The 27,306-nt window shown below is 54.3% G+C and overlaps 9 protein-coding genes across 9 annotated transcripts; 5 read left to right on the forward strand and 4 right to left on the reverse strand.

The window, feature by feature from the left end:
• Positions 1-2,028: 2,028 nt before the first annotated feature.
• On the reverse strand, positions 2,029-3,880 carry CTAM01_08415 (FAD binding domain-containing protein; the record flags this gene model as incomplete). The annotated part of the gene is made up of 3 exons (XM_060524435.1): positions 2,029-3,283; positions 3,351-3,551; positions 3,609-3,880. The coding sequence occupies 3 exons, from the start codon at positions 3,878-3,880 to the stop codon at positions 2,029-2,031; spliced, it is 1,728 nt and encodes a 575-aa protein (XP_060380948.1).
• A 2,781-nt stretch (positions 3,881-6,661) lies between these two features.
• CTAM01_08416 (uncharacterized protein) lies at positions 6,662-6,961 on the forward strand (the record flags this gene model as incomplete). The annotated part of the gene is made up of 1 exon (XM_060524436.1): positions 6,662-6,961. One exon carries the CDS (start codon positions 6,662-6,664, stop codon positions 6,959-6,961), a length of 300 nt encoding a protein of 99 aa, XP_060380949.1.
• Positions 6,962-8,549: 1,588 nt separating this feature from the next.
• On the reverse strand, positions 8,550-8,984 carry CTAM01_08417 (uncharacterized protein; the record flags this gene model as incomplete). Its single annotated transcript, XM_060524437.1, has 1 exon — positions 8,550-8,984. One exon carries the CDS (start codon positions 8,982-8,984, stop codon positions 8,550-8,552), a length of 435 nt encoding a protein of 144 aa, XP_060380950.1.
• Positions 8,985-9,980: 996 nt separating this feature from the next.
• On the reverse strand, positions 9,981-13,419 carry CTAM01_08418 (ATPase; the record flags this gene model as incomplete). Its single annotated transcript, XM_060524438.1, has 4 exons — positions 9,981-10,711; positions 11,005-11,299; positions 11,364-13,233; positions 13,295-13,419. 4 exons carry the CDS (start codon positions 13,417-13,419, stop codon positions 9,981-9,983), a joined length of 3,021 nt encoding a protein of 1,006 aa, XP_060380951.1.
• Positions 13,420-14,266: 847 nt separating this feature from the next.
• On the forward strand, positions 14,267-15,465 carry CTAM01_08419 (blastn match against entry EMBL; the record flags this gene model as incomplete). The annotated part of the gene is made up of 2 exons (XM_060524439.1): positions 14,267-14,274; positions 14,328-15,465. The coding sequence occupies 2 exons, from the start codon at positions 14,267-14,269 to the stop codon at positions 15,463-15,465; spliced, it is 1,146 nt and encodes a 381-aa protein (XP_060380952.1).
• A 119-nt stretch (positions 15,466-15,584) lies between these two features.
• CTAM01_08420 (FAD-dependent monooxygenase) lies at positions 15,585-17,439 on the reverse strand (the record flags this gene model as incomplete). Its single annotated transcript, XM_060524440.1, has 2 exons — positions 15,585-16,914; positions 16,970-17,439. 2 exons carry the CDS (start codon positions 17,437-17,439, stop codon positions 15,585-15,587), a joined length of 1,800 nt encoding a protein of 599 aa, XP_060380953.1.
• Positions 17,440-18,538: 1,099 nt separating this feature from the next.
• Positions 18,539-19,078, forward strand: CTAM01_08421 (uncharacterized protein; the record flags this gene model as incomplete). Its single annotated transcript, XM_060524441.1, has 1 exon — positions 18,539-19,078. One exon carries the CDS (start codon positions 18,539-18,541, stop codon positions 19,076-19,078), a length of 540 nt encoding a protein of 179 aa, XP_060380954.1.
• Positions 19,079-19,666: 588 nt separating this feature from the next.
• On the forward strand, positions 19,667-22,472 carry CTAM01_08422 (UDP-glucose,sterol transferase; the record flags this gene model as incomplete). The annotated part of the gene is made up of 6 exons (XM_060524442.1): positions 19,667-19,751; positions 19,811-20,480; positions 20,534-20,694; positions 20,752-21,115; positions 21,171-21,521; positions 21,596-22,472. The coding sequence occupies 6 exons, from the start codon at positions 19,667-19,669 to the stop codon at positions 22,470-22,472; spliced, it is 2,508 nt and encodes an 835-aa protein (XP_060380955.1).
• A 3,188-nt stretch (positions 22,473-25,660) lies between these two features.
• Positions 25,661-27,020, forward strand: CTAM01_08423 (SPFH domain/Band 7 family protein; the record flags this gene model as incomplete). Its single annotated transcript, XM_060524443.1, has 3 exons — positions 25,661-26,021; positions 26,092-26,675; positions 26,727-27,020. 3 exons carry the CDS (start codon positions 25,661-25,663, stop codon positions 27,018-27,020), a joined length of 1,239 nt encoding a protein of 412 aa, XP_060380956.1.
• Positions 27,021-27,306: the final 286 nt, after the last annotated feature.

Here is a 27,306-nt window from a genome sequence, read left to right on the forward strand (position 1 = left end):
CGGCGTCGCGCGTTACGCGACGGCGCATTACGACTGGGGCATGGCGACGCCCTTCGCAACGTGATTTACTACAATGGCTTTGATAGGTGTCAAGGCTGGTAAAGGAATGGATGGGTAAGGGATGTTGTTTAATGAACAATCAAGGCATTCGGATCCCCTGTTCTGGTTTCTGGGCGGTTGGCATGGCTGGCGGTGTTGGGTTGCGTGGCTTACGCTTGTACAATACACAGCATGACTTTCGGGGCCGGTATACAAAAAAACATACGGAATGAGACATTAATACCCAAAAATCATGAGACCCTACGAGTGCTCATCAGACAAAACTCATGATAACGATGTTAGAATATAATCCTTACCAAACAAAGACGCAATTGGGAACTGCACAACTACTCAAAGACCAATGAGGCCCTTGTCAGTTTGCTCTTGAGGCTTGACATACCATGGCAGGCCAACGAAGCCAAGGGTGTCACAGTATCATCCCATCGCTTTACTCAATTGACAGCTCGCTATTCGAAGCTACTCGAAATCTCGACGAGTGATGAGAAAGCACCTTTGGATACTCGGGCCCCTTGGGTGGGCTTCCACAACATGAGCAGCGGACGTATCTCTCGTCTCTGAAGGCTGGAAACAAGCGTAAATGTGGCCAAGTGCAACGCTGAGCTTTATTTACTTGATAGCTTAGTATTAGAGCTATGAATCCACTCAGTAAGGTCGTCTATTATATGGCATGTCAAAACATGTAAACTGAAGTACAGTATCTCTTTTTTCTTTCTTAGAATACCAAGGAGGGAATTCGCATGTTGTTAGACACCTGGTACCTTGACAGTCTTCCTATTATTACACTTGAAAATGATAAGAACTCCTAAGCGTAGAATAACCTCAAAAATGCTCTCATCGACTCATCCTTCCCCATCTCATCGGATTTCGCAGCTAGTCGCATATTAGCCAACGTTGAGACTGGCGAGGACTTTGACGGCATCGTACGTATCAATCCAACTTCGTCACTGACCGTACATCAAGCCGTTACTCGGCATATGGGGTTTCTGGGACTGGTGACAGACGTGCTGGGACTCGTACGGCTCGAGGCAGCGGGCACATAGGCGCCGGGTGAGAGATGCAGACAGGTTTGAAGTGTAAGAGGGAAGGACTGAGTTGCAGTTCATGTTGATGTGCATGTGGTGTTGCTTCGCCGAGATGCGGTGCGCTGATATCAATCCTCGAGATTGGAGGAAATATGCAAGAAGAATTTCTGTGCTTCTTTTATTTCCTCTCGACTACTTATGTACGTGTACCTACATGATGATCTTGTGTAGAGCCGCTTCAGCCGATGATGCACACCTAGTTTTGGTCCGTGATCGTCATGTCAGCAAACTCTCCCCTCCCCCACAACGCCTGGTAAGGCTGCCGGTGCCGAGAGTTTGGAGAGGTCGGAGTGGAGACCGCGATGCTGTTAAGCATACCGACATTCTCACCTGGCTCCAGGCAGAAACGGAAAGGGTGGAGTGCCCGTTGCCTCACCGTTCCCATTGATACTGACTTTGGAGGCGCATCTTACTCACACCTTACAAGGCGAACCAAAGGTGACCAGCGCCTTATTGCATTGGCTGTGGGGGGTGCTTATGCATCTCGGGACTGACAGAGACAGGCGGGGGGACGGGGGAGGGGATGAGCGGCCCTCACGTAATCACAGATGAGGAGAACCAGGCTCAATGGCGATGAACGGAGGCTTGATTGGGGGTCAGGTTTTGGACATCATTGACGTTGAGACTCGGTGGTGTTGTGGCCGAGAATGAGCTCAAGGCTGTGATAGCCCCAATTAGATCGGGCTGTGAACATCATGGGTCTGCAATTTGGAACGTATCACCGACTATTAATCACCACATACTTGACTCGGACCAAACGGATTGAACCAGAAAAAGAGGTCACTTATACGGTGCCCTTGTCTGTATTAGATGTGTATGTACTCATAAGCCCTCACAAAACTCCTAGACGCTTGATTTCCAAAAAACCTCATTATCAAAAAGACAATCACGCACGGCACATGCGGCCATCAGCAGCAACATTCCACTTGTCGCTACCGACCGTCTTGAGCGCGTAAAACACGCCCGAGGGGTCCCACTTGGTCTTGATGGTGAGCAACTTGTCATAGTTGCCGCCAAAGAACTTCTCCTTCCAGTCGGGGATGTTGAAGTCGGCCTCGTTGACGTAGTTTCCGGACCCGGGCGTCGCGGCCTCGATGGGCGGGATGATTTCTTCCGTCATGGTCTTCTGGTCCGCCTTCATCTTCTCCCAGTCGGCCGGGTCGTTGCTCCACGCCGTCGAGTACTGCACGTGGATGGCAGCCTTGCGGAAGTGCGGGTTCACGGCGTTGTCGACGCCCGCGGGCGCCGTGGCGTTGAGGGCCACGCCGGCGGAGAGGACACCGTGGTTGTCGGCGCCGTAGCGGATGGCTGAGACGTAGGCCGCGCGGGCGGTGGTGTCTGTGAGGACGGAGCGGGGCACGAGGCGGGAGCCAAAGTTGTAGGACTCGACCTCGACGTGGCCGTAGGGGAGGGGACCCATCCACTTGTCGTAGTGGTCGCGGTAGCTCGAGTAGTTTGTGGCGGCGGAAGAGTAGGGGATGGAGAGGTTGGCGAGGACGTCGAGGAAGGGCTGGAGGATGGTCTTTGCCTCCTCGGCCGTCTTGTTGTAGGCCGTGAGAGGGTTGATGGCAAAGACGCTGCTGCTGTAGAGGAAGACGACCATGGCGCCCTGGTCGGTCATGCCGGGGAGGAGGGAGTGGAAGGCGTCGAGCATCTGCCACCACTTCTCTTGGGTGGTGTAGGAAGCAGCAGTCTGGAGACCAACGCCGCCGATGGTGGCGTCGGGGTATGCGCGGACGGTGACGGCGGTAACGACGCCGAAGGTTCCGGGGCCGCCGCCACTGAGGGCCCAGAAGAGGTCCGCGTTCTCCGTGCGGGAGGCGGTGACGATCTTGCCGTCGGCGGTGACGACCTCGTACTCGAGCGCCTGGTCGGCGGCCATACCAAAGTTGGTGGTGAGGGCCGAGTGGCCACCGCCCTGGATGTAGCCTCCGGCGGGACCGACGGTGGGACATTCGCCGCCGACGACGACGAGGCCGGCGGTCTTGCCGGCCTCGGTGAGTTCATAGCCGAGAACGCCGGCGCCCATCTTGATTGCGGGGCCGGACCAGAGGTCATCGGACCAAGTGGTCACGGTGATCTCCTTGAGTTTGTGGGTCCATGCCGCGAGGGCTCCGGCACCGGTTGAGCGGCCAAGATGGCTGAGTCGTTGGTTAGCGATAATGCTTCGTGGGCGGGATGGCGCTTATAGGTGCGGATGAGACTTACTCATGACCCGTGTTGCGGACGAGGAATCTGATGTTGTTCTCCCGCGCAAAGTTGATGGTCTCGACAACATCTTGGGCAGATGTCACCTCGACAGCATAGTTGACGTAGTTTCCGAGCAGACACGGAAGCGTGCGATCCGTGAAGGGGTCGCAGGACTGATTGGCGAAATAGCTCTGCATCACGGAAGAGGAGGAGGGGAAGCTGGGCGTGTGGTTAGTCTATATTCCGCATAACTTGAGAGATCAAGCATAAGCTTACTGAGTCTCGGGAAGAGTCCACGAATTTTGCAGCGCCGTGCAGGCGGCCTCATCGTAGTTGGGGTCGTGACACACGGAGCCAATGGGCACGGTGGCGATGAGCTTGCCGCTGACAGTGGTGTTGAGGGTATCCCAAGCCGTCGTAGCGGGCCAGCTGGCGTCGCCGGGGAGGGAGCGGCACGTAGCATTCTCAACGCGCTTGGGGAGAAGGCCCGCGGCAGCGAAGGGCGCGGCGGCCAGGGTCGCCGCTGCGATGACGGCGGAGGACTTCATCTTGACAGGGCTGAAGAGAGAAAGGAGCGGAACGGAGGAAAGTCTTGGAGCCTTGAAGAAGGGGACGGGAAGGGGATGACCGACCCGAGGGGGGATATTAAAGAATGACTAGGCTGCAGGGAAGACTCCTGACGAGTTCATCAAGTGGGAGGGCCTTGATGGAGAGTCTTTATATTGAGGAGAAGCAAACTGCATTGGAGAATCGAGAGACAGGTCGTGAATGACCAGGGATCTGTTTACGGCGCGACGGCGAGCTTTCCTGGCCCTGCTAGGCGGGCTGTGTTGCTTGAGGCATGGTGCTTGAACATGGTGCTTGAACATGGTGCTTGAGGCATGGGGGCGGATAATGGATGTCAATCTCCCTTCTCGACTGGGTACTGTGTGAGGAGCAGCGTGAGTGTGTGTCGAGAGTCGAGGAGTCGAGAGTTCTCCTCCTCCCACGACACGCCGGGGGCCCGTTGCTGGGATTATCCCCCTTTGGGCAGCATACTCCGGGATAGTGTGGTGGCTACGGGGTAGATGCGGAGCCCCCCCTTCAGCCTTTGCTCTCTCTTTTGCCCTCTCTTTCGCAGAGTCTCTCACAGACTCACACACACTCTCTCCTTGATTCCATGAGGCTTGAAGCGAGGCATGGACCAGGGCAGTTGTGTGCCATCCACACCTTGCACTTACTTCTCGTCCGCTCTTCTGCTTTGACCACGGGGATCGACACGAGGTTCTGTTGCGTAGGACAAGAAGAATTGGCAACCGTCCGGGAGTCCTCCGAAGCCGAAGAAAGAAGACGGGGGCTTAGATGTCAGAAAAGGAAATTGAGACGTGCGTAATCTGTCGTTCGATTGCGGCAGGCTTCTGGAAGGGGATGTGGAAGAAAGTTGACGAAGTATTGACTTTTGCATGAAATTCGAATCTCGCAAACTGCCGGGGGTGCTGGTCAAAGCGGCTGGAATGGGATGAACAAACAGGATGACAGCACAAACCGCTTACTCTGGCACTTCTCAACTCTACACACAAACTCAGTGTGAATGCGAAGTGATTGCGACCAAGTGCGAGGAACCTAATCAACGGGTCAACGTATCCGTATGGGCCTCACCCCCCTGTTGGCGCTAGGTGTTGTGAACTCGTGGAGTTTGCCTCGGCCCCGATGATCAGTGTTCCCCTACTGGATCAGTCGAGGTCCGACGGAGAACCCAAGAAGCCCCTGTATTTCCCCTTGATCTGGGATCCTTCGCGCCTGCAATCCGGGTCTCCATGCCCTCTTGCGCGTGCTCGTTCTCTCTGTTCCTGCAGCACAGGCCCTGATGCCGGTTCCGTTACTACATCACTGGCGGACAATTGGACGATGGGGGCCGTCGCGTGTCCTTGACGTTGGGTGGAAGTTGGGATCAACGGGAAGGGCTGATGGGACCTGTTCTTTTTCTGCCCTACGCTGATTGAGTACGGATGAACGCCCGCTGATTCGTATAAACACTGACACGAATGAAATTTTGGTGATGTCTGTGTTGACTTGACTCGCTAGGTTGAGAACGCCGTCTATTTTGAGTTGAAAGAACAAAGCGTCAGCTAAGACATGCATACATAGCAAGCGCTCCGAGTGTGCCAGTGTGGGGGACTGACGGCATTCATCGATCAAGAAATCTCTTGTCGTCTTTCCTTCTTTTTCCAATGGTTGGATGGACTTGTTCCCTCTTTGGGAAAAGGCAGACACACCATTCTGCGAAAACCAACAACAACCGAGTTCCAACAAACTAAATAAGATCGAATCTGCCGGAGCAGAAAACAATAGTTTGCCGCCTCTCCCGTGAGGAACCACGCCACACAACCGCATGAGGTAGCAAACACAGAAACGCCGTTACGGCAGCCATTCGTTTTTGTCTAAAACGCAGTTTCTCCGTGGTGTCCGCTCAATAGCATCAGCCACTAGCGCCGCCGTTGTGTTTCCCATCAGGATTTAGGTGCGGCGTTTGTGGCCAGTTCAAGCTTCTCAACGGCCCTCTCCCGCGAAGACCAAAGTTTAGTTCTCTTAGCCAGACCGTCCCAACGTTCCAAGGGGGCCCGCGATGTCACTCACTAGCCTCGGAGGCAAAGGACGGAAAAGACGCAAAGGTAAGGGGGGTATTTTGGCAGGCTGGCACGTTGTGCCAACGTCGCATGTGGCGACATCGAACCATGCGCCCATAAAACTTCGGCGATGTATTCCAAAGAAGTCTCTGATGTAGGTCGTCGAGTCCAACATCCAACGTCCAACAGCCCCGCAAAGGCTCAGTGAGAGGGGGCAGTTGGGGGGATCCAACCGCAACCCTATGCGAAGCAGCGAATCTCTTAGCTTCGGAAGAGTGCCGAACCTGGCATCTTCCCGCTGCGCCTCTGAACGTTGCAGAAGAACAACAGCCAGCATGCCAGCAGCTCGAATCCAGTCTTACCTCTCTTCTTCTTTTTTTCTCTTTCGGCGTTTTTGTTTGCTTACGGAATACCAATACCTTGCTTGCCATCACGCCAACATGTTCTGCAATTCCACTTTGGCGCCAACACGTGCTGGTGCCAACGGGGTGAGGGGCCGGGAGGCGAACCGGTGGATTCGGATGGGGATGTCTGCGCCGGGATCATCTCGGGGATCAAGTCTTCTTTCGAAGCTCGTGCGCAACGTTAGTTTGCTGGAGTCTTCAAAAGACAATAGAGGAGTAGTATAGACTAGTACGGGGAGAGCCTAGGAGGCTGACGCAACTTCCTCCCATGTCTATCCGAACATGTGTCTATATTCCGATGGTGGAGGCCTTTTTATCTATGGATACGTCCTATGCTCCTTTTGCTCTGTTCTTCTGTCTCCTTCGGGAAGGAAGATGTGCGGCTCTGCCTATTGTCGTCCTCCTCAATCCGTATCTTGCAGCTATTGTCCGTCGCCATGGCCCGGGTCTATCGGTGTTTGCCAAGTCTCTAGACTGTGTTGCATTGCAGGACAATCCACAGATCCCGGAGAGGCCTGGCGGTGGCAATCATTCTCACGTGGACAAATCTCCAGATTCCGAGGTCGTGTTCACTGAATGCTACTTTGAGGAATACGCGGTCCACGACCGAGTAGGCTAGCGCGCCACCGACCCGGAGAGATACATAACGGCTGAGGCTTATCACGATGCCGCTGCCGGCTGTCAGCTGTCACTGTTTACTTGGGCAGGGTCGGCCGCCGGCAGCGAGTTTGTCCCCGGCGACGAGACCCCAATTCAGATGTGGTTGCCGGTGGATGAACCCTGAGAACGTCTCAGGTACGTCTTCGCTGTCGGTGAACTGCCATGTCCGAATGGAAACGATATGCCGGACTCGGGACTCAGTGTATGTTTTCTCTTGCGGCATTAAACTTTTGCAAAGGAGGCGCAGAGTGGTTTGAGAGTTAGGGATAGACTTGGCGTGAGTTTTATTGAAAACACAGTGGTTCCCAGGCACTGCCTGGAGTTTAAGTGAGTCTAGATATGCCGTTTCTTTATACCTATCTTCTGTTTTATTCATTAGGACTTGAGACAGTGGACGATGAGCAGCCGGGGTCCTCCTGATGCACGAGGAATACTGGGGGATAATACGCACTCATTGCCTGAATCACTGGATACCCAGCAGCCCGCCTCCGCATACCTTATGAGGAGTCTACTGTCATCCCATTCTAACAACAAGTATCGGGTCTGATGACCAAGGGATGAATGTCGTGAAGTCTTGACTAGTCCGTGATGTTCTGGTGCTATTTGGGCTCCGGTGTTTGACCCTCGGTCGGCTCCTGTTGTTATTGACTTTTTGAATTCTGTCAAGATGTCCAATTGAACCTCTCCTGTTGCGTGAAGCACTTGAGGTAACGTGGTAGATTCTCGTCAGTAGCTGAATGTCACTCATCACTTGATGAGCTAGTTGCATGTAGCAGTCGCTTGGCATAGTCGTGCTCGGCACGGCCAATGCTACCCAAGGCAAGCTAAGGAAATTCTCAAGATCGTGACACACTTGGTGGCGGGTGCCTCTGCAACGCTACCTCATCTTTGCCATTTGCGGGGTTGAACGCATCTCATTGAACGCCCAGCAGCCGCCGCTCTCGTCCCAAGTAGCCCCTTCAGATTCTTCCACGATGTAGGGGGGAAATCATTGATGGATACTCGAATGAGGTCAGATTGAGCGAGACTTGAGGGCTTATGAGAATTCGTATACGACTCCTTCTGCATACTCCTCAGCCATATGCCTCTAGATCCTCTAGTGACAGGAGAACAAGAGAATTGACCCCAGTACCTCACTCCTCCTTCTCAGGCCATCCATTACTGTACCTCCCGATCCTTCCCGCACGGATTCAGATCGACATGAAGACTTTATGCTTCCAAAAATGTCTTCCGATCGTTTGCCTGTGAGTGCAAGGGGCTTCTATTCGGGTACGTGTTTGTGCAGCCTGCGTGCCGTGCCGCTCATTGCCAAGTCCCTTTACCACAACCCTACACTGGATACTCCCAACGATCTAGGAAAGACTTGCTCCCAGGCCACTAACTTGCCGACGCATTTGCACAAAACCCGCAGACGTAGAAACGTGTATCCGGGTATTCATGGTCTTTTCCACGAAAAGCAACTTATCAAGCGCGACCATGGATTAGAAAGATTCGTAGAAACATGAAAACTTGTATGCTTGCTCATCAACTTGGCTTCATTAACGATTTCAAATAAAGGCCACAAAAGGCGACCCAAGAACACGCCCACTCGAATCAATTTTGACGCCTTCTTTCCTCAACAGCATCCTCTTTTCATCAAGCGTGATCCCCTCCCCGTTCTTCGGCCACTTGCCCTTGAACCCGCCCAAAGCACCGCCCGTAGCAACGACCCGGTGACACGGCACCTGCGGCGCGAAAGGATTCCGACGCAGCGCGTTGCCGACGGCCCTCGGCGACGACTTGAGATGCGCCGCCAGAATGCCGTACGTCGTGATCTGGCCCTTTGGTACTTGGCACAGGGCGGTCCACACCCGTTTCTCGTACGCGGTGCGATTTGAGCGAGCGATGCGGTCTAGTTGTGTCTTCATGCCTTCGCCTTCTGGGATGGATATTGAGATGATGTCGCGCGTCGCGGACGTCTTCTTGGTGGTGGTGGTGGTCATGGCGATGGTGTAAGTGTGAGATGAGTGAGAGGGTGTTGCTGAAGGCGTCGTGAATTTTCGGTTTTTGCTTCTTTTGTAGAAGATTATTGCAGAGTGACGAAGTTATGTTCCTGAGAAACAAGAAGTAATTGGAATCGAGGCATTAAGACGCGTGTGAGATTGTCTTTCTGAGTCAACGGCGAAGGTTGGGTCAAATGTCAAGACAAGGGCGCGTCACAAGCGCGACGGTCCAAGCGGGGACATTTGACGCGAACTCGCGGGGTCATGTGACCTGACACTTAACCAAGGGTGAAGCACAACTTCAACATTGGACGTCAGACAACCAAGCAAAGGTGACACAACATACGTCCGTAGCGGGCTTTACTTGACGCTTTAAAGGACAAAAGCTTCAAAATCCAATTGATTTGCTCTGAGGCAATGGGCAAAGACCAAAGTACAGGTGACGGCAAAAAAGAGTTCACCCCCCGGGTGCTGATACTGGGGCTACATCTCTTGGTGCTCATGCTGGGATTCGAACTCGTGTAATCGTCTGCGCTTAGCCTGTCGTCGAGTAGGCTGGTTGGTGTAGAATTTAATTGTCGATTCACCATAAACCATTCCACCACCCAGCCAGTTTGACCTGACCCATCGACCTAGACGGGCGCCTCCTGGCTGGTGACAGGAATGGACTTGGAGGGGTATATAAAGGCTCTACTGCCGATCAGATGAAATTTTGGGCGCGTATTCGTGGACCTTGAGGGATGATACATTGAGCTCTCGAGCAATGATCTTATGTGGATTTTGCATACCATAGTATTTGTACGGGTATCGGTGACATCTAGACTTTCCAGACCTGATTCCATAGTGTACTCTTTCCCCCCAAAACGCCAGAATAAGGTAATCCAATCGTTACAAAGCTGCGATTGTGACCATACCATCGCACGCTTCAACGAGTCCTCCGCAGCAAGAGACCATCCAACAGCCCCCCCCCCCCCCTGCATCCATAACCCGAGTCTCTTAATCACCAGTATCAACCTCAAGATCCAGCTGCACACCGTTGCTGACACCATAATCCTCCAGCGTAAGATTGTCCTTGAACGGCCGCTCGCCCTGACGCTTCAGCAAGATCTCGTGCGGCTCCCGTCCGACCCGTTGCGCCACCATAATCTTGAACATCTTGACCGGGTCCGAGGCCAGACAGGGGATCGCGGCCTTGGTACCGAGGCGGTCGTTGACGTGCACGATAATCATCTCCTCGCCGCCGCCCGCAGCCGGCGCGGGTGCAGACTTTTCCTTCTTGGGCTTCGTCGGCGCATCCTTCGAGCTTGAGACGCTGGCGGTGGGTTTGTTGTCTCTGTCTCTGTCTCTATCTCTATCTCTGCCCGAGTCGCGGGGTCTGTAGTTGTCGTCTCCGCCGCCGCGGCGGTCGTTGCGGCGATCTCTGTCCGAGTCGCGATCGCGGTCGCGACGGGGGGAACGGGAACGGTTGCGGTAGCCTCGTTCCAGGCCTCTTCGTTCGTTACCGTCGTCGCGGTCGTCTCTGCGGCTCTTGTCTTTCCATCTGAAACCGCCTTGTTTCCGTGGTCTATCTCTGTCTCTGTCTCGATCACGCCGAGGCGAGCGCGATCTTGATCGTGCTCTGTCGGCCATCTCGAGTGGGTTGGTGGGTGGTTGATGGTGGAAGGTTGAAACTGCGAAACCGAAGTGGGAGCTCAGCTTGGTGCCGTGAACTGTGACCTCGCCGCTGGCTCCACCAGGTGCGGCGGGTCAGAATGGCCGCCCCGCAGAAATGATTGGATTACATAAGCCGGAAGGCCTTCTTCCTCGAAGCTTCATGGGTGTCTTTTCATCATCATCGAGGAAATCAAGGCACTTAAAATACTCTGCTTTGTATGTATGATTATTGTGGAGTTTCTTATGCCTGGGGAACTTCGACTTCTTGTATTCAGAGTCTATTCTATAGTTTGTAATGCAACCACCTAGTCCCTTTACTCGTCTAGGGCATTGGAGGAAATAGCCGTCACAAGCCTGTTTGACAGACTCTCCAGCATATCGGTGCCTTGTGAGGATGCCTCAATCTTTGATTCCTCGATTGACTCAAGAATCGTCTTGATGCCAAGACCGATCTTGTCCGACCGAGTGTCATTGCGTATGGACTGGATGACAGTCTGAATGTCGTTGCCACCAAACATTCCTGACTGGTCCAGGACTTGGGCAAGTTCGCGTACATCAGAGATGGCGGGTACCGGAATCTGTCTGCGGAAGTGCTTAAGAACACCCAAGTTGCTGAGTACGAAGCGTTCTGAGGTGGTGACCATGATGAGGATACGACGGCCCTACATTGAGTTAGTAACGATTGATCCATCTAAAAGTAGATGAGCAAGAAGAACTGAAACTGACCTTTGGTGGCTGGGTTTGGATGAGGGAAATGAGTCTGTCGAGCACCGTGTTGGAGAAGCGCGGCCCAATTGGGTTCCACTCAATGAGTTGCTCAAAGTTATCCAAAATTACGATGCTACGCTCAGACTTGTAAGCGTCGGTGAAAACCTTGGTGAGGTAGTCCTTCTTTCCAAACTCGTCTCGGAAAGCAGTCAAGTGCTGAGGCGAAATGAGCTTAACAAAGGGGAAGTCTGAAAGGGAGGCGGTGTGGGCGGCCAAAGCAGTCTTGCCTGACTCCGGGGGCCCGTGAAGAAGGACTGGTATCCTGTTGAGAACATCTGACTCCTTGACTGTGTCGATGTAGCCCTGCATCGTGCGGATAATGGCGGGGATGTTGTTGTTGAACTGGAGGATTCCCATGCCAAGGGCAAACGCCAGCTCGTCTTCAGAAACACCATAAGCCGGCTTGACCTCGGTCAGTGCGTTGTCGAAATCGTCCATGGTGATCTTCATCGCGGATACATCATTCTTCATCTTGGCGCTGTTGCCGACCTCAGTGTGACGGTTGAAGGCGAATGAAGTTGCAGCCTTGACGACACCAGAGATCTCGGCACCAGAGTAGTTCTTGGTGCGAGCTGCCAGTGAGGCCAGGTCAACCTTGGAATCCATAATGTTGTTGTCTCGCATCTTGGCAGTGTGAATCATGAAGATTTCCTTGCGTCCCTCTTCGTTGGGCAAGCTAATCTCCAACTGAACCTCCAAACGACCGGGACGCAGAAGCGCCTCATCGATCATGTCTTTACGGTTGGTCATACCGATGAGCAGGATGTTGTTAAGCTGGTCAACACCGTCGAGCTTGGTGAGAAGCTGGTTAACAACACTGTCACCAACACCAGTGCCGCCACCGGCACCGGAGCCTCTTTGCTTGCAGACAGCATCCAACTCATCGAAAATGATAATATGAAGACCACTCTGGTCGCCCTTCTCCTTATACTCCTTCTCAGCATCCGCAAACATCTTTCGAATGTTCTCTTCAGATTGACCGACAAACTTGTTGAGAACCTCAGGACCGTTGATAATCTTGGGCTCACGAGCGTTGAGCATCTTTCCGATTTGTCTAGCGATAAGCGTCTTTCCGGTTCCAGGGGGGCCAAAGAGCAGGATACCCTTGACGTGCTGAATACCCAGCTTCGCTACCAGCTGGGGAGGGAAGACGCGAGAAGCAAAAGCTCTGCGGAAAATGGTGGCGAATTCGTCCTGGAGACCACCAATACCCATATCCTCAAACTTGAAGTCTGGCGAGATAATGGGGTTGGCGTTACCCTGGTGCTCACCGACCTGAAGCTTCATATCCGACTCGGCGCCCTTGAAGAAGGACAATAGCGTGTTCGTGCTGAAGAATCCGCGGGCAGAAGGGTCTGATGATGTGACGACGGCGTCGGGACCTTTGCCTCCAGCAAAAGTGATGGTCTTGACGGTAGCAAAGATCTTGAGACCTTCAATGTCCAGCAGAGTGCGCTGACCGGGGGCGAAGAAGTGCATCTGGAAGAAACGCTCAAAGACCTTGGCCAGGTATTCGTGCTTGAACTCGTAGTTGGGGTCTCTCTTCATCGAGGCCCAGGACAGCTCGAGGTCCATCGCCTCGAGGTGAGTTGCGCCTTGTCTGTTCGCATCGTACACCTCACCCTCGAAGGTGTCGGTCATTCCGATCTTCAGCCATGATCGTTGCGGGTCGGACAGACTGATGGTGCCCTCGGGAAGTTCGGGTGTTGGTCGCGCTCTGACAACGTTCTCTCGTACTGTTCCTCGGACAGGGTCTCTGGCTCGAATCAGGATGTTGATGTCCTGGCCGTCGCGGCTCGGGGCGAAGTCTCGATAGCTGACACCTGCGCTGGGAGGGGAAGGGTTAGCAGCGGAAGGGAAGAGAAACTGCGTGCTCGAAAGATGCTTACACGTTGGCATAAATAAGCTGGGTCTGCAGGGCCTTGTCCCTGACTTTCTCGATCCTCAGCCGCACACCGGGCTGTCTCGGCGACTGCGGCTGGCCGCGGGGGAGCGGCTTCTCGGGGAAGCTCATATCTGAGGCGCTCGGTCGGTGTGGCAGAAACGATGGGATCGCTTGGTTGTGAGGTTGGTTACGATTTCGTACGGCCGGGTTGTTCTGGTTTCTTGTTCTTGAGATGTGTTGAGGAAGACGGTGAGGATGACGGAGGGGAGGTTATGTACACTAATGGTAGGTGGAATGGTGCATGTTGGAGGGGCTGCGCGGCTTCGTCTTCGCTTCAAGTCCCCTGGGCCCGGGGAGCGCTAAACCTTGTTTGGGCCAAATGGACACAAGGCGAAGCAGGTACGTATCGAGGGGACCCTTACCTTACCCTTGCTGCAGCGAATGGCATGGAAGATGCGCTGATGCTTAGGTGGATCTCACCCGTGGTTTGTAACCGTGTTCAGTCTGTTTCAACTCTGGCCAGTTTGAGGATCCAGATGTCTTCTTTGCAGAAGCGTTGCTGCCTGCGCAACTTGAGTGTAAGAGGGTGTCCAATCATTTTCAAGCGTTAACCTCGTGTCATTACCTAGTATCTACAGGACGAGTCTTGTTGTAAGGTAACTAAGTTTGACAAGGAAGTTGTTCAGCAAATTCCATTGTGACATGTGCAGCAGTTCCATTGACTGACGGCGGGAAGGTGCAAGTCAAAGTGAAGTGGGGCACGCAGCTGCCGTCGCCAGGCATGACCCACTTCAGGTCTCCAGCTGCCGCCTAATTAATGACGTCGATTGGCTCGAGATGTAGTCTAGTCTCTTTTAGGACTCACTGGAGCTGCTCGCATTTCGGACTCATAGGTTGCGAGCCATCATCCTCATTACATCAACTCTTTCATAGCTTCCTCTTGGTAATGTAAGCTTTCCAGGGGCCCAAGTAAATCATGCCGCTGTAAGTCACATCTGTCGACCAGTATGATCAGCCATAATCTAACTGATAAACAGACACCTACTGGGTAAAAAGTCTTGGAACGTCTACAATGCGGACAACATCGCCCGTGTCCGTCGCGATGAGGCTGCCGCAAAGGCCAAGGAGGAGGCCGAGGAGCAGCGCATGCAAGAAGTCGATGCCGAGCGCCGACTAGCTATCTTACGGGGCGAGGAGCCACCGCCACTGCCTCCAACAGAAGAAACCCCTGATGATGAGCCAAGACATCGGGACCGTGATGCCGGTTCGTTCGGCAGGGAGAGAAAGAAGCGCAAGCGCGCTGGCGAGGACGACACTGACTTTGAGTTACGTGTTGCAAGAGAGCGTTCAGGCGTCGTGCAAACAGCCAACGAGACCTTGCGCAAGTCAACCAGCTCTGCGCCGATCGTAGATGCAGCTGGGCACATTGATCTTTTTGGCGAAGAACGAAAACAGGGTCGTCATCTAAAGAATGAAGAAGCGGAGAAGGAAGCGGCAAAAAGGAAGAAGGAAATGGAGGACCAGTACACAATGCGATTATCAAATGCGGCCGGCAAGGACGGCATGGTCGGCCCTTGGTACGCAGCATCTGGGTCAAGAGCTGAACTCGCAGAGCTCGAGCCCGCCGGTAAGGACGCATTTGGCAACGAAGACCCAGGAAGGAAGAAGAGAGACGAACAGAGGATAGTAGCGAATGATCCTCTTGCCATGATGAAGATGGGAGCATCCAGAGTAAGAGAGGTGAAAAAGGAGCGCCAAAGATTTGAAGCTGAGCGACAGAAAGAACTTGAGCAGCTGCGCAAGGAGGAGAAGCGAAAGGAGAGACATGAGCGGCGGAGACGAGAGCGGCGGAGGGACGAGGAACGCCACCCTCGAGATACGTCTCGTGAAAAGGACGATGGTGAAGCCAGATCCCGTTCAAGGAGGGACAGCGAACGCCATCCTCGATCCAGTCGAGACGATGGGCCCGTCCGAGGCAGGAACCGTCATCATGAAGAGAGAAGCCACAGACACGAAAGAAGGGACGAAAGCGATAGGCGATCCAGAAGAGATGAAAGGAGTCGCCATGACGGAAGAGGTGAGATGAAGCACGAACGAAGCAAACGAGACTCTGATTCACAACAACGAGATGACCACCGACGGCCGGGAGAACCTCAAGAGCCAAGCAAGTTTTGATTATGGCAGTAAACATGATATCCCTATCTACAAGAGAAGGGCAGAAAACAGCTAGTTGTGATACCGAAGCCAAGCCAATCACGAGCGGTCATCGAAATACCATCACTAGACCGGGCAAATCAGGCCGATTTGCACAACTTGCCACTGTTGAGGTTGTAATCCCAAGCATCGCTTCCGACGCCCGACAAGACGAACAGACTCTCGGTAGGGTCATATTTGCTCTTGATCTCAACTAGACGGTCGTAGGAAGTACCGTAAAAGTCCTCCTTGAACATGGAGTCAAAAGCATTGCCCTCGTTCATGTAGGAGCCAGCACCCGGTGCCCACTCGCGCCAGACGGGCTCCTTGGTCTCTTCCAGCCACTGCGCGACACCGTCGAGAGCCTCCTGTGGCGCCGCGTTAGGATCCGCCGATGCGCCGTAGCTCATCAGGTGGATGTACGTAGAGCGCCACATCGGGTTGAGGGCACCTCGCATCACCTCGGGGACGTTGCGAGGCCCCAGCCCGCCTTGCAGACCGATGACCATGAGGGCGCTACCCGTGGGGTTCTGCGGCACGCTGAGACGCTGGAGGTACGCAGAGACGGCCGACACCGGAGTCTCCGCGAGTTCCTTGCGTCCGAGGAGGCGACTCGTCATCATCCCAGCCCCGGCTGCGCTGGGCGACGTGTTCAGGCTCTCGAAGAAGCTCATAAAGTCAGGCTGCGATGACGGCTCGCTCAGGGTGACTGTGACAGATTTGTTGCCCACCTCTGCGAGGATGCGAGCTCTAACGGGCTCGAGGAGCGAGGTCATCTTCTCTGCTGTCGTGTTGTACGCGAAGAAGCCAATGGAGGCGGTGACCTTGCGGACAGTCTCGGACGAGTTGGCAGGTAGAGCTCCGGCGCTTAGCATGCCGGTCCCGGTGAGAGTCGCGTCCATCAAGTCAGGCACACTGGCGAGCAGGGCTGCGGCACCTCTCCAGGCCGCCTCTCTGGAGGCAGTGTCGTTGCCCGCGGCCGACACTTGAATGCCGCTGGAGACAACATTGCCCGGCGGGGGGTTCGCCTTGATGACGTACTCGGAGACGAGGCCGTACTGGCCGGCGCCTCCGCCGCGGACTGCCCATAGAAGATCCTGGTTTTGCGCCTCGTTGGCGACAAGGATCTGGCCGTCGGTCGTCACGACGCGCACTTGCAGGATCTGGTCTGCCGCGAGGCCGTATGTGCTCGAGAGGGGACCGTGACCGCCTCCCTGCATGTGTCCGCCGACTCCGACTGTCTCATCAACGCCCCCGACAACAACCTTGTTGAACTTGGCTGCTCCTCGAGAGGCAGAGCCCCAGTTGTGGCCGCTTCCCAAGGTGAGTGCCGCCTCGGTTCTATTATCGCTGGGGGATCTCCACTCGGGGTGGTATCCGAGTTGTTTGAAGTTGTGAGTCCAGATGGACAGCGAGTAGGCGCCGGAAGAGCTAGAGTCAGGTTAGTGCACTGAAAGCTCTGGGGATGAGATTGAAGACATCTTACCGGCCGTTGAGATCGTGCCCAGTTCCCTTGATGACGATGCGAATGTTCCGCGAGCTGGCCCAGCCCATGGCAGTGGCAATCTGCTCTTCCGTCGTGGCGTTCACAACGTACTGCGGCGAGCCGCCAATCTCGCAGCCCTTGGCCGCGGACTCACTCGGAGGGAGACACGAGTTATTGGCGTAGATGGAGGAGTCGATGGACTCAGGAAGGGATGCGTGGTAGGCGGAGTATCCCCATCCCTTCTCGACGTCTTCGCACGACAGCAAGGAGCCGAAAGGGTTTCCGGCGTAGCAGGAGGATGCGGCGGGTCGAGTCTTGATGAGAACACCGTCGATTGTTGCGTTCAGCGTCGACCAATCTTCGTCAGACGGCCATGCAGCATCGTCGGGGGTGACTTTGCATGTCTGCTGCGCGGAGACGCCTAGAGCGCAGACGGTTACCAGGAACGAGATGACGGTTTTGGCAGCCATTGTGGTAACGAGAGAAGGTGACGGGCTTGTGTGCGTGCCTGTGAGATACTACCAACGATAAAGGCCATGATGCGGTCTCGATGGGCATTTTTATATCAGAACGGTGGACTCCGCCATCTTCTCATTTTCGTATCGTTGAACGACATTCCACTTTCGTCACATTTGCCATCGCTACAGATGTTCAGTACCAATTTCGTCACGATACTAGTTGTCCCGGTCCAAGTCACATCAGACGGAAAGTTTCCACAGGGCTATGTCGACGGCGCGGAGGACACGAGGGTATCTCCCCTGATTGCCGAGCCTCCGAGACGCGTACAATGTGCTGTGGCTAGTGTAAGAAGGCATGAGAAAACAGGGTATTAAGAAAAAGCCCACTCACAAGTCGGTATTTGTGATGACGATATGCCTCCGAAGCCACCTCCCAGAAAGTGAGGATCGCCGTACGCCGCGCCAAGTCCGAATAGCTCCATGTGTTCTGCCATTTGCCGGTGACCTTGTACAGAAACAGAATCTAAATCCCAGTCATCAAGTGTACTGCGACTCGTTACTGGACAATTATTCTAAGACAAGGGAGGGGGGAATTGGGTAAAACTAGGGTTTAAGGCTGGAGACTAAAACAGGGGCCGGACTTCATGGCTCGTAGAATAATCGTATCGAAAACGAGCGAATTTTCGTACAGAATGCGGAAATGTTTTGATTGGCTCATCGCCATGATTCAGGGACGAGGGAGACCCCGCTGACGACTTACACGCACCAAAGCATACAGTAAGGAGTAATTCTGTGACCAGATGACTTTGAGCGGCGGCGTCAAGAAAATTTGCGTCTTTTCTTTTTCCAGACGTCTCAACCAGTGGTGGCCAGGATAAAGATCCATTGACTTTTCGTTCCCCGGAAACGAGTACCGAAATTCGTCCCTCTTCCTCTTCCTCGCCCTCCATTCTCCAATCCCTACAATCCATCAATCTCCAATTCTTTTCTCCTCTGAATCCAGACATCTTCCTATCTCGCCTCCAACCAATACATCAACGTCCTAAGACTTTCTCTCCTCTACAAGTGCCTTACAGCTTGTAAACACAGACCCCATACCACGAGCTGAGCCATGAACACAGACTACTGGCAGCTCTCAGGCGCCTTCGGCCTCTGGGTCCGCGCCTGCATCCGAATCCTCCAATTCGTCTTCGCCATCGTCACGATTGGCCTCTATGCCGCCACGCTCGGCTCCTGGAGCACCCTGCCGACAGAGAACCTCGAGAGAACGCCCTGGATCTACGCCCTCGTCCCGGCCGTCCTCTCAGCGCTGACATGCGCCTACCACGTCTTCGCGACAGTTACACACGCCGCCTGGTCTGTATGGGACTTCGGGCTGGCCGTCCTCTGGGCCGCGCTGTGCGGTCTGTCTTCTTCCATGGTCGTGGGCGGCGAGAAGAGTATCAACGTTACGGGCGATGTCAAGTCGAGACTTGCTGCGGGTGCTTGGATTGCGGGGATTAGCATGCTGCTGTGGCTTTTGAGCTCTGTTCACGGCTGCGCTTTTTGTTGCGCGTCGAGGAAGATGAAGAGGACGGTGAAGAAGCAGGAATCGGAAGAGGATAAGCTTGAATTGGATAGTCTTCCAAATAGTCGAGAAGAGAGTGTCTAGATGGACCGCGGGTAATAGACTCATCTACTTTGCACATTCGTATGGCGTTGGGGTTAATGAGGGGATAATGGGTTTTTATTGGAAGATACATAGATTTATCGAGTTTGAAAACAAGAGTGCTCGTGAGACTGAGCAAATAATCTTGATTCTGGCAATATCCGGCCTCTCTCGAGAAAAAGTCTCGTGGAATAATAACAAGATCGCTTGAGCGACTACGAGAAAATGGACAGAGATTACCATCAGACTTTTCCAAGCAGCAGGGAACACCTCCCTTCGCTCTACGGTCACCCCGAAGCAGCGAGACCAGTTGAGTTTCGGGCCGCTCATTTCGTATCCATGACATTAGATGCCTAGCTAGTAGCTGACGGTAAAAAGTAGATCCACTGGCTAACCTGAGAGTAGCCGACTTCCTGACGCGGCCCTACCCAGGAGGCTATGCGGCAAGGTACCAGGTAGATTAACGTATGCTTAAGTCTCTTTATATGTACTTGATCCTGCCCCTCCCTGTCTCCTACGTTATTCCCCACGTCCTCTTTTACTATCTACCTTCAACACCACACAGCTATTCAGCACGTGAAGTACGCAAACATGGAAGGCGAAAAGAGAGAGACATTTGGATCCTCCAGGGAGTCTAAAGCTTCGGCCTTGGGGCTCGAGGACCTCTACCTCGAAGGTAAAGCAGCCCCAAGACCCTGCAATAACCCTAAAACAAACACTCAACGCGGTGAATAGAAGGCGAACCATCCGGCTCAACGCAAGCCGAAGACCAGACACCGCCTGAGTATACACCCCAGTACACACCTCAACGCCAATGGCCAATACCACTCAATATCGTGGTCCAAGTCGTCGGCTCCAGAGGCGACGTGCAGCCCTTCCTCGCCCTCGCCTCCGCCCTCCGGAAAGCAGGCCACCGCGTCCGCATCGCAACGCACCCGCAGTTCTCCTCCTTTGTACTCGAATCCAACAACTCCGTCCCAGCCTCCGCCTCACCAAACAGGATCGAGTTCTTCCCCGTCGGCGGCGACCCGGCCGATCTCATGGCCTACATGGTCGAGTCACCCTCCCTGATCCCCAAAATGTCGCAGATCCGCGCGGGCATCATCCAGCGGAAGCGCGACATGTACGTCGAGATGCTCGACGGCTTTTGGCGGTCCTGCGTCCACCCTGACCCCCTTTCCAACGTGCCATTTGTTGCTGATGCCATTATTGCCAACCCACCGAGCTTCGCCCACGTGCACTGCGCCCAGGCGCTGGGAATCCCGGTGCATTTGATATTTACGATGCCGTGGAGCAGTACCAAGGCGTTTCCGCATCCGTTGGCGAATATTGGGTTTTCAAAGGCGGATAAGAAGAGTACAAATCATGCTTCGTATTCTGCTGTTGAGTTTTTGACATGGCAGGGGTGAGATTGTATCTCTTCACAGGCGAGTGGCTATGTTGCTAACGGCAAAACAGCTTGGGAGATCTTGTCAACGCGTGGAGAGTCCAGTCACTTGGCTTGGAACCTGTTCCGTCGACCGAGGGACATCGTATACTGGAAAGTCTGCAAGTCCCATTCACATATTGTTGGTCGCCGTCTCTCGTGCCCAAGCCCAGTGATTGGGGTCCGCACATTGGTATGTTCCACATCAAGAAATCTACCATGAAGAGTCAAGCTAACGATCAGCAACAAGACATTAGTGGCTTCTTCTTTCGCGACCCTGCGCCGTATACACCACCTCCCGACCTCGAAGCCTTTCTCAAGGCCGGCCCACCACCCATATACGTCGGATTCGGAAGTATCGTGGTTGGCGGAATCGAGGGCCTCATGACCATGGTCCTCAGCGCAATCAAGGCGACAGGAGTCAGAGCCATTATCTCGAGAGGCTGGAGCAACTTGACCGGCGAGGAGTCGGACAACGTATTTTACGTGGGCGATTGCCCGCACGAGTGGCTATTCCAGCAAGTCGCCGCTGTCATCCACCACGGCGGCGCCGGTACTACAGCCTGCGGATTGAGATACGGAAAGCCTACAACCATTGTTCCCTTCTTCGGAGAGTGAGTAGAAAATAGGATCACATGGGCCACAGTTTCACTGACACTTCCCCCATAGCCAACCCTTCTGGGGTGCCGTCGTGGCAGAAGCTGGCGCAGGACCAGACCCCATCCCCTACCGCTCCCTCACATCGCAAAAGTTAATCCAGGCCATCCAGCTCTGCCTCTCCCTGGACGCCATCCGCTCGGCTAGAAAGCTCGCCGACGCAATGCAGAGGGAGGACGGCGTCCAGGCCGCCGTCGACGCCTTCCATGCCAACTTGCCACAGTCGAAAATGGGCTGCGACTTCTTCTCCGACCAGCCCGCGGCGCTGGTCTACGGGAGGGGTAAGAAACAGGTCAAGATGTGTAGACCCGTCGCGTCCATCTTGGTCAAGAATGGAAAATTGCAGCGGAAGCAGCTCAAGTCGTACGTGGTTAACTCATACACTCGATTCAAGGACCCTCTCCATGACGCTTGTTACTGAAACTGTTCTTTTGCAGATACCGATCGAAACCGACAAACATTGAGAACCAGAGATGGGACCCCCTGACGGCAGTATCGGCAGCCTCCATCTCGACAATCGTCAAAATGGCAGGCGCCACAGCCGACATTATTGTCAAGCCCTTTGAACAATACAAACGCACCAGCGAGTCTGGCGAGAACCTCGAAGAGCAGCAGCAAGTCGAGAACACGCAAAGACACAGCCAAGCGCCCGCGTTCGCCATGTTGCCCCTCCCCGGCGTCGGCGTCCCAGACGGGGCGGCGGCAACCGGAGAGAAAACTTCCTCGGCCCGGCCGCCGCCATCCAGGGGTAGCCAGGAATCATCCTCCAACGGCGCAAAACCAGGCGCCATGGCAGCCGCAGCAGCCAACGGCGTAGGAAAACTCGCGAGCAACGCGACGAAAGGTCTACTCGTCGATATACCCCTCGCCGTGACGGAGGGTCTCCGCGCGGTGCCGAACCTGTACGGCGAGCCCGTCCGCAAGCACGACGCCGTCGAGGGTTTCCGCAGCGGCGTCTCGGTGGCGGGCAAGACGTTCTGCCAGGACATGAAGGGCGGGCTGACAGACATCTTTGTGCACACGTACACGGGCAAAAAGGAGCAGGGCGCGCTGGGGGCGGCCAAGGGGCTTGGGAAGGGGGTGGCTAGTCTTGTAACGAAGAGTACTGCTGCGACGTTCGGATTGGTTAGTTACCCGGCGCAGGGGATTTATAGGAGCATCTGGGCTGCGTCGTATGCGGATACGAGGAGGAGTATTGAGGATGAGAAGTTGTTGGAGGGAGATTGGATGGTGTCCATGAGCCCTGGGTGGAAGATGGATCATGCTGCCATTGTGGAGGATTTTGAGGGGATGAAGGGGACTAGAGGGCAGTGATGAATGAGTTTGCCTTATTGGAATGGTAATAGCTGTCAGCAGAATGGCTGTTTCCTTTTTGCTTATTTGGATGTGTCTTGTGAGGCGTTGCGGTAGACATGGGATTAGGGTGGCTCAAAAGGGAACCAGGAAGCAGACCGTCATCATCCCGTGATGGATACCCTACATGCTGGCTCTTCTAGAAGAATTCGATAGCTTATTTCATACGGGTTATTTTACCTTGTCAAGGTAATGCGGCTCCTCCACATCTGGGGTAGGTATCATGACCCCAACACAGCCATTGCCACATTGACTTATACGGGACCGTGGCAGTGATCTACAAAACCATAGTGGCGCGGATGATTAGGCATCGCGTATTTGCAGCTTAGTTCCTATGTACTAGGTAGTCAACCTCGTACAAGATGGGAATGACGATGGAATTGCAAGATCGTGGACGAGGGATGCACGGCGGCGCAGGGGTGGCGGAAAAGGAAGGCTTCTGGAAGGATTCGATGGCGGGGCATTCGTTGGTGGCTGAGCTTATCAGGGAATAGTCAAAAAAGCTCAGCTATTCCCACATTTACACAGCAAACGAGACTACGCAGTAAGACGACAAGGATGATGTACTACGGTATCAGGCCAAAGTTTAACCCCCTTGTCAGGTATCTTCGCCCGTGCTTTTCGAGATTACATCAGCAGCATTACTTTCGAGATTCTTGTGCACGTCGAACACAAATTTGGCCATTGAGAGTCACTGCTCTACCCTGGCCAGACCCACGCTACCTGGTAGGGAGTTTAAACTTACCCCTATAGACCAAGTAGAACGAAATCAGTCAACCATTTGAGCCTTGTGGAGTCTGCGTTCGCCCTGCGGAAGCATGTGACGAAGGTTATGGGTTCAACGTGGAGACGGTTCTCGCCGGGTGCTGGATTCGGTGAGAGTCGGCCAAAGATTGCAGCCGCCAGCGGGTCGCCACCGGAAATTGGTGTTGGTTTGTCGGGATGAAGGCGGAGGATCGGCCGATATTCTGGCCAATCCGGAGGATGATGTCAAGTTGCTCAAATACCCAAGAGATATTGATGCGCGGAAAGGCAGAAATTGAAAGCTCTTGCTCCAAGTTCGCCGGGCGATAAATATTGGCGGGGCAGTGCCGGGTCACGCGTGCCGGAGAGACGCTAGGGCCACTTTCGGAAAGGGTGGAGACATGCGGCCGGCGTGGATTGGCCGATCCGGAGGCTGAGAGTTGTGAATGGCGTTCTGCCCAGAAGCTGGGCGGCGACGGTAGATTGAGTGGAGACGACACCACTTTACCTTACGGAGGACAATGTAAGAATATGCACGAGCGGTTGGAGGCGCATTCTCAAGAGCGGAGTCAATGAAGTCATTCCCTGGTCTCCGAATTCCTCGGACTTTGAGAGAGGCTCTGCGATGAAGGATCCGTTGGTGGGTGATTACCGGCCGCAGGAGCCGTTAGGTAACGGATAAATAAATACCTTGCCTTAGGTAGGTAAAGTAAGCCACTCGCTATGCCATGCAATTGTTAACCGAAAGCAGTCGGCGGACAATCACGATGTCTGACTTGAGGGTATAGTATTCGTAGTGTAGGATTCTCCAAATCTCGGCGCTGGGGTTCCATGATATCATGCCACTCTGCCATGCCCTCCCTTGGCGGAAGTCGGCACGCGAGAGGACGTTGATTGGCTGTTGTGCATGTTGGGGTGACAGGGCCCCGAATATCATGACACAGAGATGAATGATGTGTGAAACGTTCTCCGTTGGCGTGTGACATTTTGGTCGATAGTTGCAGACTCGGTAATTCAATTGCCCCTGGCAGACAGACAGCCGCCTAGAGCTTGTCGAGATCAGACGGCGTGTTTGGATGGGATGGTGTGCACTTTTTCTCGGAGAGGTTGGAGAAGTGCAAAGGTGCCAAAACACAACTGCCCGCCCGCCCTGAGCAGTCAGCAATCAGCCCCGTGCGCGGCGTGTCTTGGCTGTAGCCAAGGCTGATTGAAGGACGGATTGGGTCCGCCACCGCTCTGCCACCAAGGACGGACCGTTGGGATCGGATCGTGAGGTTCTTTTTGTTGCCTAGGCAGCGAAGAATGGAGAGGGCGGAGCAGCGACATTGCCCTCGTGGTAAAGTTTGGAAGCAGTCGGGCGATCACACTTGGTCGATGCGCGCAGTTGAGGTGAAAGTCGCGCTGTCTATCCGGGCAAAAGAGAAGAAACAACCATGTCACTCTGATTGGGGTGTAGGGACCTTGAAGGTAAGACGGCAGACCGGCAGCTTCGCGATTGGGCGCGATATGGAAAGTCAAGCCGTCGCAACGGTGTCGATTCTGCTAGCATTGCGGCTTTTTTTTTGAGGCCGTCCATGACCACGAGATCTTTTCAACATATTGGCTGTCCTGGTGTAGGTATCTTTTCAACATATTGGCTGTCCTGGTGTAGGTACCTAGGTAGGTAAGGTAGGCAAGTGATGATGCGGAATGTGTGCCGAGAAGAAACAGTCAGCAAGATGATTACCTTGGTGCAGGCAGAAAGAACGTCGTGACCGTGAAGGGAAGGAAGCTCAAATTGAGCATGGGCCACCGCATGTTGGAGTTTCGCGGGCAGTGCAGGTGCTCTCCACCATCGGGCACGTTTGCCCCGCATGGCTCCAGCGTTCCTTCCATGGTGCTCACATCCCTGCCCCGTTCAACAGCCCACGGACGCAGACGGGGCAACCAACTGGAACATGGGGCAGGTACCTCCAGCTTCGTACTTGCACTTTGCGATATCATTGTCACCTTAGTGAGTCTTGAGGGAGGTGCAGCGAGACCCCTGCTCCACCATTCGGCTCCTGTAGCTTCCTTTTCGCGGTTTGCGACTGCCTCCTCTCCTCTCCCGCCTATCATCGCGCTTGCCGATAGCTCAGTGCCACCACCACCTCAGAAAGAAGGCCCCAAGAAGATGACCCCAAGGAAAGAGCTCCTGGGCACAAACACAGCCCACCCTGTGTCCTCCATGTCCCACGGAATGATTCGACCCTTGCTCTTAGACCCGTCGGGTGTCTATGATCCCTTGGTCTTAGAACTCTTAGTGCAGTCCCCGGTCTTCATTCTCCCCTCGACACATCTCCATTTTGTACCTACCTACCCCAGACGTCGTCTACTTAAGAACCTCGTACCCCCAACCATCACAAATCGTACCTTGGCTAGCACACATGGTTCATCACTCAGAATCTACCTCCGAAGCTTCTGATCATCTAGATACCCGCACTCGACAAGCTTCTTCTTCCAACACATCTGCACGACACCTTCTCCAAGCCAACTCGCCTCGATCGCATTCGCCCACGATGAGCGCCCCGCAACACGAGAGCACTTCCACGGGCAAGGCCCGCGCACCCGATTATGAGGAGCGCAGCGAAACCACGGCCAACGGTGGCGGCCTCGGTCTTGGACAGGGCGGCTTCAAGCCTCACAATGAGATGACGGTCCAGCCTCCCACCAAGGAGGATCTCCAGCGCAGCTACGCCAGAGTTGTCGCCGAAGATGCCAACCCCAAGGGTTGGTACGGAACCATGAGTAAGTCTGATCCCTGCATCCGCCTCTCCTCCAAGCCTATCGCAAACCACTAACACAACATCACCACCAGTCAACACCTTCGGTGCCTGCATTGGTACTCTTGGTGCCATCCCCTGCTGCATCGTCTGCCCGAACCCTTACAAGAACGTGAACCAGGGTAATGTCGGTCTCGTCACCAAGTTTGGCAAATTCTACAAGGCTGTCGACCCTGGTCTTGTCAAGGTCAACCCTCTCAGCGAGAAGCTCATTCAGGTCGACGTCAAGATTCAAATGGCAGAGGTTCCCCAGCAGACTTGCATGACCAAGGACAACGTCACCCTGCACCTCACCTCTGTCATCTACTACCACATTGTCGCACCTCACAGAGCCGCCTTCGGTATCTCCAACGTGCGCCAGGCTCTGATGGAGCGAACCCAGACCACTCTCCGCCACGTCGTCGGTGCCCGCATTCTCCAGGATGTTATTGAGCGTCGTGAGGAGATTGCCCAGTCCATTGGCGAGATCATCGAGGATGTCGCTGCCGGATGGGGTGTTCAGGTCGAGAGCATGCTCATCAAGGACATCATCTTCAGCCAAGAGTTGCAGGAGTCGCTGTCCATGGCTGCCCAGAGCAAGCGTATTGGTGAGAGCAAGATCATCGCAGCCAAGGCTGAGGTACGCATCCTAAATTTCACATGATTACATTTCATCACTAACACAATCTAGGTCGAATCTGCCAAGCTCATGCGCCAGGCTGCCGACATTCTGTCGTCTGCCCCTGCCATGCAGATCCGCTACCTCGAAGCCATGCAGGCGATGGCCAAGTCTTCCAACAGCAAGGTCATCTTCCTGCCTGGTCCTGGCCAGACCATGCCCAACATTCAGCAGTCGCTCAGCGGCAACAACCAAGCGGGCGAGTCGAGCGGTGCCAACCACGGCACTGGCGACTTCAACGACTTTGGAGGTCAGGATTCCGGCTTTCAGCAAGCCATTAACTCTCGTGTCATCGAAAACATTTGAGTTCGCACCGAGTGCTGACTTGAGGTCTCGTGTGGGGGAATAGCTTGGTCACACTAAAGCCGACCCCTTTACGGCTGTCACCAATTACGCTTTGATTCTCTTGCTGCGACGTCAATACCCCTTCGTTCCACGATACTCCGACACGATTGATTTTTCAAATACCCCTTTGCGACGAATAATTTCATACAACGAAATAGAAAAAACCAGAAAAAAACATGTACTTGTAGCACGCGGGAGAGATGTGGGGTAAGGATGGACAGAGGCCTGCCGGGAGATGATAGCTCAA

Source organism: Colletotrichum tamarilloi (genome assembly GCF_030869305.1).
Source record: "Colletotrichum tamarilloi strain Tom-12 chromosome Unknown Scaffold_29.1, whole genome shotgun sequence".
Taxonomy (NCBI): Eukaryota; Fungi; Ascomycota; class Sordariomycetes; order Glomerellales; family Glomerellaceae; genus Colletotrichum; species Colletotrichum tamarilloi.